General features: G+C 36.5%; 1 protein-coding gene across 1 annotated transcript; it reads left to right on the top strand.

Moving 5' to 3' along the window:
- Positions 1–769: 769 nt before the first annotated feature.
- On the top strand, positions 770–9,723 carry LOC107854179 (peroxisome biogenesis protein 22). Its single transcript, XM_047415325.1, has 8 exons — positions 770–1,131; positions 4,801–5,037; positions 5,121–5,168; positions 6,153–6,209; positions 6,286–6,387; positions 7,814–7,879; positions 8,068–8,169; positions 9,275–9,723. The coding sequence occupies exons 1-8, from the start codon at positions 1,039–1,041 to the stop codon at positions 9,377–9,379; spliced, it is 810 nt and encodes a 269-aa protein (XP_047271281.1). The 5' UTR covers positions 770–1,038; the 3' UTR covers positions 9,380–9,723.
- The last annotated feature ends 500 nt before the right edge of the window (positions 9,724–10,223 follow it).

The raw sequence follows: 10,223 nt of genomic DNA, 5'->3' as shown, positions 1-10,223 counted from the left end.
TGAATGAGAAAGCATAATTAATCAACAAAATTAAACATAAAAAATATCAACCAATTAAAAAAAACACATTATAAAGAAATAAAAAAAAAAGGAGAAATAACCATCATCTTCTTCTCCATATCTTCTTCGTTAATGACTTCTTTAAAAATCATTCATATATAAATTAAGTGAAAAATCATAATTAATGACTTCTCCATATCTTCTTCTCCATTAATAACTTCTTTAAAAAATACATTGAAGAAATTTTTTTAAAAAAACTATACTCCTCTTCTTCATTAATGAGGGAATAGACGAAGGGGGGGGGGGGGGGGGGTGGGGGGGGGGGGGGGGGGGGGGGGGGGGGGGGGGGGGGGGGGGGGCTGTTTAGTCGACGAAAAGTAGGGTGGTTGTTCAATCGACAAAAAGAGGAGGGCTGTGTTCTATCGGGGGTGGAGTTGGGGTTGGAAGAGAAGGGTTGTTGGGTGTGTGGGGGGTGGGGGGTGGGGGTGGAAGAGAAGGCTGGTGGGGTTGGGGGTGTATTAGTTTATTTTTTAATTTTAATTTAATTATATTAAAAAATTATTTTTAAAATTATTTTAAATTAAAATAATACGTGTCATTATTTGATTTACCACTTTGCCACATCACTAGCATGTGTATTACACACATTTTATAATTTTTAGTACGTCAGCAAATTGGACTCAACTGAAATAATTTGTGAAGTAATAAAGGATTCAATAGGTACTTGTATTAATTGAGATGTTTATACGAAAAAAGTGAAATAGTTCAAGCCCTATATTCCGTCTATATATATTGTCAATTTCATATTCATCCCTCTCACTTTAGTTCGATAATATCAAAACTTGGACTAACAAAGTCACGGTGGTTCAACCCAAAAAAAAAACAAAAACAAAGTCACGGTGGAGACCACCTTAAAGCTCGATTAATCTATCACGGAAAAACTCAACCACCACAGCGCCGCCTGCCGCGGAGGGCTAAGAACCAAATTTTGGGTGAATTAATTATTATTATTAGTGCATAATAATTACTAGAAATAAGATGGGTGATTATTCCAAAGACGATTTCCTTCAGCTCGTCAAGCGATTCGGCGCTTTTTTGACCGTCAAGATTTCTAATCTCTTACATACACTGGTTATTCCTCTTTCTCCTTTTCTTAATCTTCAATTTTAATATCTATTAATTGTGAATTAACTGCAGAATTAAGCACTGAACAATTTTAATTGATGGATTATGTTTATGGGAAAAAAAAATGGAGCTGAAGTTTGAGTTGTAGTAAGAGATTAAAATAACATGATTACAGGCAAGGGCTTTACTAAGCACAATCAACTGTAAGTTGATGCTGGATGTTATAATTGAATTAGTGCCTTTTTCGAATTATACTTGGGTATAAAACTTTGTTACTAGCTGGTTGCTGTACTTGGGCAGCTTTAATCATGTTGAAAGAAGAACTAGACGTTTTCGTGACAAAGATTAAGGTTTGAATACTTGAAATGCAGTTATTTATCTTTTATAAACTTGAATAATTCTATCTTGAATGTGTTAGCTAGGTCATGGAAATTGTATTTTCGTCAGGTCTTTGCCTTCTTTGGATGAGGTTGGTGTACAGGACCAGTGTCATGAGTGTGTGTGTGTGCGGCTTAATTTTTATTCTATGAGTGTCAGTGGAGTGTAAGATGCGGGAAGCACGATTGAGATGGTTCGGACACGTGAAGAGGAGGGGCATGGATGCCCCGGTCCGTAGGTGTGAGAGGCTAGCGTTGGATGGTTTTAGACGGGGTAGGGGTAGGCCGAAGAAGTACTGGGGTGAGGTGATTAGGCGGGACATGGAACAGTTACAGCTCACCGAGGACATGACCCTAGATAGGAAGGTCTGGAAGATGCGAATTACGGCAGAGGATTAGGGCCAGTTCGGGTCGCTAGTGTAGGGAATTAATTGGTGGGGGTGTATTCCTGTTATGATTCCGTATTCAATGTTCCGTGTTCCGTGTTCCATGTTTATTACGAATATGTGTGCTTTCCTCTGCTTTATATTCCTGCATTCATGCTTTACTCTGTTTTATGTTCCTTATGGGTGCCGTATCTATGTTATGTCATCTGCTTCTGTGCTGTACTATGTGTTTGTGTGATATCTCGTTACTTGAGCCGGGGGTCTTTCGGAAACAGCCTTTCTACCTCATCAGAGGTAGAGGTAGAGGTATGGACTGCGTACATCTTACCCCCCAGACCCCACTAAGTGGGAATACACTGGGTTTGTTGTTGTTGTTGTTGTTGTTGAGTTGAGCGACACTCGAATTGGGGAATGCAAATTATCAAGGCTCAGTTTGTAATGATGAAGAGATGATTATGATCTGTAACAATAGATGCAACACTTTTGAAGGGGGACTCCACTTTTTTTGTAGTATACCCTGTAGATATAGATTAACTGTTACCATTCTCGAAAAAGTATTTATAACAATAGTAGCTCACATGTCATAGGAGTAATATTATGAGTTGTATATTTTCAATTGGTCGCTTGTCTCTTCAATTGAAATCCTCGTTAAACTTAGTCCTTAGAGTTTCTAGATTGTTTAAGCTTGAAAATGTCTCGTCAAAAGTTGTTCCTAACAATTCTTGGTACTAATACTGCTCTGGATTCTTACCGCCAAGGTGTGGATCCTGGTTGTAGTTCCAATAGAATTTCTCCTGACCTTTTAAATTCTGAAGATAGAATGCACTTCATTATTTGATAGCTATTTGATTTCCTATTTTTTTTTTTAAAAAATGTAGATATTTTATTAAAAGGTGTACCAAGATGGTATAGGAAAAGAAACAGAAACACCATTAAACCAAAAGTAGCCTCCCATACTCTTCTTCCTAGCATATCCGTTAAATCCATATACTGGTTCAAACAATCTATTGAGATACCTGTACTTCAGAAATACAAATTTTGTAACATCTATCCTTAATTCTAGAAATGTGAGTTCTCTGTTCTTCAAAACAAGCTTTGTTCCTCTCTAGCCACATTGTCCATAAGATGCACAACGGAATAATTCTCCATATCTACTTTATCTCGTTTGGTATCACCTGTTCTTACCATCCTTCCAACAAACCTTTTACTTTATGAGGCATCGCCCAATTAATACTACAATGATTAGGAATAAATCCCAGCTTTCTCTGGAAATTTTGCAACGTAGAAAAAGGTTCCCCATGGTTTCCTGATCTTCTTGACACAGGAAGCATCTACTACATAGGTTAAAGCCTCTTTTCTGAAAGTTATTTTGAGTTAAGTATGCTCCCCAAGTTGTAACCCATCCAAAACATGCTACTTTAACGGGAGCTTTGTCTTCCACATCATCTTCCAAGGTGAAGAATTATCCCAGTGACCTGACTGTTTTATCAACATACTATAACAATTCTTAACTGAAAATTTCTTGTCTTTACTTGCCCCCCAAACTAGGGTATCCACCTTGTTCCACATACTATAGCTATTTGATTTCCTTTAACCTCTATGTTTCTTTTCTGCTACCATTGGTCTCTCCATTAACTTTCTTCCTCCAGTTCTTGTTCTCCTGTTTGCTTTGTTCTCACATTACTGTTTCTGGTCATCTTCACATGTTCTTATGTTTAAGCGATTGTTTCAATTGCCAAATCTGTTTTCTCTTTATCCTCACTACAGCCTTACTTATAACCTCTCCACTACTCTTGTCCTGGTAATTTATTAGCCTGCCACGGTGACCCTTATTGTAGTGAAACTAGGAGACGGGCTGATCTGGAAGCAACGACTGAGATTCTAGTAGCTACTACTATAAGCAGTTTAAGCTGCCCAGAAAAGGCTGTAGGAGAAGCTGGGGGTGGAGGAGAAAAGAAGTGAGGGGAAGATCGGAAACACATGTTTCGAACCGTGTGCTGCTGGCCATAGGAATTTCTCAGTTATAAATAAAAAGTCGAGAAATACGAGCTTATCTGATAACATAGCTGGTTTACAGTTGAGTCTCACAGATTAAGAGATTGGCTGAAGTTAGGATTGTCAGCTATTCTCTTGTCTGTGATGCTTGATATAGTTTTGTTTGTTCATCATCAGATTGCAATACAACTTTTAGTTTTCATATCTATTAATTACCATATCCTGAAAACCAAGGGGTGATGCTTTCTGAAGGAGAAATGTCCAGTCTGCTGGGTTAATTTTGACTTTCCATTTTCAATTGACGAAGTATACAACTTCATTTCCATTGTTTGTGATTTTGGTTTAGGTTGATTTGGATGGCTCCCTGGTTATTTTAACTTTCTTGACTGTCCCTATTGTTCCTTTTTCTTCTTGGTTGTGGTTCCCTGTCAACTGGATCCTCTTGCAATTCTCAGATTGAACATCATCAGAAATAAAATGAGATGATAGATTTTGAAGGAATAAAAGAAATAAACGAGTCACCACTCACCTGTAAAATTGTGTGAGGACAGCCCATAACACTCTATTAGTAACTGACTTGTGCTCGAAAGCTACAGTTCAAGGTGTGACTCTCCAAATAATTCATACATATTGCAGCATTCAGGAACAGTGCGTGTAATATATAAAGCAACACATCGAAAGTGGGAGTGGCCAAATCATTCACACCACTTGCAGGGTTGGGGAAGGCATTGGGTGTTAACTTAGCAATTTGTTTTCTCCACAATCCAATAATATGTTATTTTCCTAACTTTACAAATAAAAACCTTTTTTTAAATTAGTTGTGGTATAACTTTCAATTACTTCATCCAGGAGGATCTATCAAAGTATTCTACTTTTTTTTCTATAATATGATGGTAACAGCTATTCGGTGAAAGCAGGATTCAAGATCTGTTGGGGCCATAGCAGGTCTTGCAGTTGCTATAGTTTTTACCTGGAGAGTGTGGAGATCACCTAGTGCACCACAAAGGAGGATTCCAAAGCGACAAGGTGCGACGCCTAGTAGTTCTGGTGTAAGCAATCATTCAAGTGCAAATGCAGCAACTTCAGCAGTTATCTCTACTTCCGAGGATTCAAATGCTCAAAATGTTATTGATGAGTTCTTTCAGCCAGTAAAGGTAGATACCAATCCTTCTCCACTACGGCCAGTATTAAGGAAATGTAATCGGTGTGTAATTAACTTTTCCTAGTTATTGTGCAGCCAACACTTGGGCAAATAGTTAGGCAAAGGCTGAGGGAAGGGAGGAAGGTATATTTTTTCACTTCGTCTATGGTTATGTATTAAGTAATTGGACTCCTGAAGACCCTGTATTGCATGCCTTATTTTGTATCCACAACTAAAAAGGGAAATATACTCAAAATTATCTAGTGTAGCTAGTATTAGCATATTTGATTATCAGGAATTAGATAGTGATGGAAACTATCAAATCTCATTGTATTCATGTATGAGATATTTATACAGTTGGTTGCCGTACATGTGGGGGAATTGAGATTACAAAATACAAGTCCTAACCATACACTAATAGGAGATACAACAAGATGGTAATCGATTAGAACTAGGATACACTAATAGCTAGCCCTTTCAGCTAGTGTATAGGTGAGAATACATTACTCTAATCGAAATCCAGGTTTTGCTTGCTTATATGATTGATTGATGGTGATGATAGATTCATGTAACATACATAACATTGATTAAAGAGAGATTCAGGATTGAAGTGCAGGTTCATAAGTTAAAGCAAAAAAAGGTGGGATTATGGAGGAGGGAGCACTAGAAGACTAGAAACATCAGACCCCCTTGGGTGTGTCCCGTAGAGGAACATTTGGAAGGGGTAGCAAGATCATAGTGGTGACATTGTTTTCAAGGTAAAGGAAGGGAACAAGGTCAATTTTTGGTGGATATGTGATGCTGGGAAAATGCATTGGAACTCATGTTTTCAAGCATCTATATCATTTATGTCTAAAGAGGATGATGACATACTAATGGTCTCGGAGGTTGCAAGAAGAGGAAGTTCAGTAGACTTAAGGTTTTTAGGTCTGTACCTCAATTTGAAGAGAACCATAAATTATTGGACCTAATTTTTTTGGAGAAAGGATCAATTTGGGATTTTTCTTCAGTCTCAAGTAGATAAAAATCTTTCTTAATGATCTGTTTGGTAACGGTGAATTGTTTGTGGCTTTCTGGTAATGGTAGCGCAGATAAGACACATGATTTGGATATGGTTTTTAATTCCAGGTGACATGTAGGTTGCTTGGAGTGATCCTAGAGGAAACTAGCCCAGAGGAACTTCAGGTTATTATCTTTTCAGGCTTTGATTTTTGATTGGTGTTTAAATACAGTTGACATTGTTTATGCTTTGTTTCGACAGCAACAAGCGACCGTGCGATCCTCTGTACTTGAAGTATTGCTCGAAATCACCAAATTTTGTGACCTTTATCTCATGGAAAGAGTTCTTGATGACGAAAGTGAAGTCGGTTCTCACTCTTTTATGTATTCGATTTGTTGTTTTGCGATTTTTACTGATGTGAACCCTTATTATGTCCTGGCTACCTGGTTTAGAAAGAATAATGATATGTTGGATTATGAATTCCGTTCAATGCCTTTTTTTCCTTTGAAGAAATCGGAAATGTACCTACTTTTGTGGGCATGATTCGTTAGCTTTCTGCACCCAACAAATTAGCTCTCTGAACTTGTGATAAATTGATAACTCTGAAGAGATGCAATTAGGGGTCGTTTGGTAGAGTGCATTAGAAAAAATAATGCATGCATTAGCTTTGTGTGTTGCTAGTACTTGTTTGATACACTTATTCAACCTATGTATAACTAATGCAAGCATTAGTTCTCTACTCTATTCGGTAGTAAGGTGTGTATAACTAGTACCTCTAACTTCATGGTATTAATAATGCAATGAGTTCTAATGCATGCATTAGCATGGTTAAAGATACTATTGCCCCTCAAAACCTTTTCCACATCCTTTCCACCATATTTATAGAGGGTATTTTGTAAACAAATACTTTTATTAAAAAAATTATGCAATGTATTATTTTTATTACACCAGACCAAACACTAACACTGCATAAGAAAAAGAAAAATCTTAGTATAACTACTGCAAGCATTACTACTGCATCATACTTTGTACTATTCTTATACACTACCAACTAACTCCTTGGTGTCTTTCAGCAAGGAAAAAAAGGACACAATTCAACTATAGTCTAGATTAACCTAAAAATCAACTTGTTCGGCCCTCATTGTGGCAAAAACTTCACTTGTTAATCTTTGTTGTTTTTCATAGAATTCTTTTCTAGATCTCAAACTTGAGAGCAATTAATTCTTGCCATACGTTGAAGCACCATGCCAAATTGGAGCAAGAGCCAATCGACTTTGAGATGACATTGTATTGTATTTGGCTTTCTTTTGAGATTTCTCATTTGCGAATTCCTGGTCATGCTACTTATCTAAGACTGCCCGGAGTTCTGAACCTGGGCCAAATTTTTAAGGACGAGACTTAGACTTAGAGAATTCTAAAAGGAGATGAACCATAACTCAAATTCCTATTTGGGGATGCTTTAACTTTTTTCCCAATCAATAGGTACAGTAAGTTGTGACTTCCAATATTTTGGTTTGTGGAACTTACAGTATTCCCCAAATTAGAATTTTAAGATTTATGTTCCTGTTTTAGGATTTCCAGGGAAAAGCATTAGTCTTTTACATTCATCTTGGGTTGTATATCTCTTATGCTTGTTAGCTACCTTGTCATTTCTTATCAGCCACAAATTCTTAAACATGTGGCATTACTTTAGGATGTGTAAATTCTGTGAGTGATGAAGCTGCGTGTGTATATAACACTTATATTTTTTATTTCTATGCATACTCATCGCATGAACTAATATGTGCAGAAAAAAGTCCTCCTGGCTTTAGAGAATGCTGGAGTGTTTACCTCTGGAGGTCTGGTCAAAGACAAGGTAATAGCTAAACAACTTTTCACCATCTGTAAGAAGTAAATCATCTAGGATACATTGTTAAACCTTTTGCTTTCTCTTCTGGAAAAACATACTCTTGTTTCTTTTTCCTAGCTTTATATCATTCCTCGAATGTTTCTTTTCTGTCCAATTTTATGCATTATATGTTACTGATAAGACTGCCTATGCAGGTTCTCTTTTGCAGCACTGAGAATGGACGCACATCCTTTGTTCGACAACTTGAACCTGATTGGCACATAGATACAAATCCAGAAATCACTTTTCAGCTAGCGGTACTCATCATTTCCTTTGACACTAAGAATATGATCAATGAGCTGATCATCATGTTAATTGTTCTTTTTCACTCAATAGAAGTAATTCATAGGCTGAAAATGTGAATATTTCAGATTATAATCCAACCATTGATCTGTTATGTGTTTCTTCTTCTCTTTTCTTTTCTTCTCTTTTTGTAATGATATCACTCTACTGCTGCTCTAATTAGGTTTTGCAATGTCATTCTAATATTGCTCAAATTAATCTCTAAAACTTCCTATCCTTACACGCCTTCTGTTAGAAACTCTTTTCTTTCAGTTTGGGTTCTTGATTCATAGTGTAATTACAGATGTTATCCATTAGCTATAATTTGTGTTCCACGCTGGTTGCAAATAAAAGTATGTAAGTGTAGGGATAAGTGTAAGGTTTTGCATTCAACTAGAATGGAATGATATAGAGGATTTGTATAGCAGATCCTAGCTGGTTTGAGATTAAGCAAGATAAGTCAATACACAGGTAAGTGTAAGTTTTAGAGAACCTATAATTTGTCTTGAGAGATAATAATTGAATATAGAGATTAAATGGTCCAAATAGAATGGAGTGTATATAGAATTCGTATAGTTGATGCTAGCTAGTTTGAGATTAAAGCAGTCGTCGTTGCTCATTGTAAATTAAGAGACCAGAATGAAAGAGAGGTTGGGACTAAGACTAGAGGGATGATTAAGTGGCTTTCGCGGTATCTTCTTTTCTCAAGAATGCTAGGCTGACCAACATTTGGATGCAAAATTAGACAGAAATGTTAGACGGGTCACTCAATATTAAATATTTAAAGACGACTTTACATGTTCTTCCTCTTCTCTGCTGTCCTGAACTTCTCATACACATAATGACGTTTGTTGACTTAAATTTTTTGATATTGAGTTTGCATGTTTTAAACATGCATTCTTGCTTGCTTCTGCTTCGTTACATAATTTGTGCGCAAATATACATTTGCTTACTGTGAGAAATTGATCTTTGGGCTCATTTTTTGGTGGGTAACTTTTAATAGGGCGATCCATTCTAATGATCAATGTCTCTACTGTTCTATCATATATCTAATAATGTTTAATTCTTTACTGGTTGCAGAGATTCATCAAATATCAGTTACACGTTTCGCCGACCAAGCCAGAAAGAACAGCAATCAATGTCTTCAACTCAATAACATTTGAGCAGTTCTTTGGAAATGTTTAGATCCAACCAACAAGAGCTCTAGCAAATTTCGTTTATTTTAGGTGTTTTTCGTCTTTTTTTCCCCTTTCTTTTTTGTTGTTGTTCCCTCCTTTCTTCTCTCTACTCTACTCCGGCATGTGAAAATCCTCATTTGTTTCGACTCATTTTTATGGCTTTTCTTGGTATGTGCTGCTTAATAGTGTGAAACTAAGGGGCACTAATTGGAAAGCACTGGCATTCTCGAAACAAATTCATTTATGTTGCTGCAACATAGATGAATATCACCTATGTTGGAAAGCATTAAGCACTGATGTATCAATATCACCTCTCTTTTCAAATATAGATGTGAGAGTACCTTTGTAATATACTGCAACGTTGCATTTATTTTATTTTCCTCTACAAAATCCTGAACCTGAGGCCTGCATTGTGTCTAGTTCTGTATTCGAATTTTTCAACCCAATTGGTGTAAAAGAGAGGAGCTAACATTTTGCTAACAGTAGTTTTTCTTTAATTACTCAGTTTTACCTTCAGTGATAAATTTTCAGTCATAAATATTATGACATTTAAAAGTGTAAATTTTACTACTCTTAATGGTGTGGAGTATATTTACTACTTGGGTAAAACTTACATGCACCTGGTGTATACACTAAGCCAATACATGTATGTCATGTATTTGAATTTAAAGTTCATGTTACTTAATCATGATTAATCATTATGTATCTTACTTAGTTTAATTACATAATCATGGTAAAGAATATTAATTTCGTGTATACGCCGGGTGCGTGTAAGTTTTTACCTGGCGTTGGATACTTGGCTAATGGCTAATGAGTTTGCGGGGGTTTCATTTTTCCGTTATCCCCAACTT

This window comes from Capsicum annuum, chromosome 7 (assembly GCF_002878395.1).
Source record: "Capsicum annuum cultivar UCD-10X-F1 chromosome 7, UCD10Xv1.1, whole genome shotgun sequence".
In the NCBI taxonomy this organism is placed as follows: domain Eukaryota; kingdom Viridiplantae; phylum Streptophyta; class Magnoliopsida; order Solanales; family Solanaceae; genus Capsicum; species Capsicum annuum.
The sequence above is the reverse complement of the archived record's forward strand: the minus strand, read 5'-3'. Positions and strand labels throughout refer to the sequence as shown.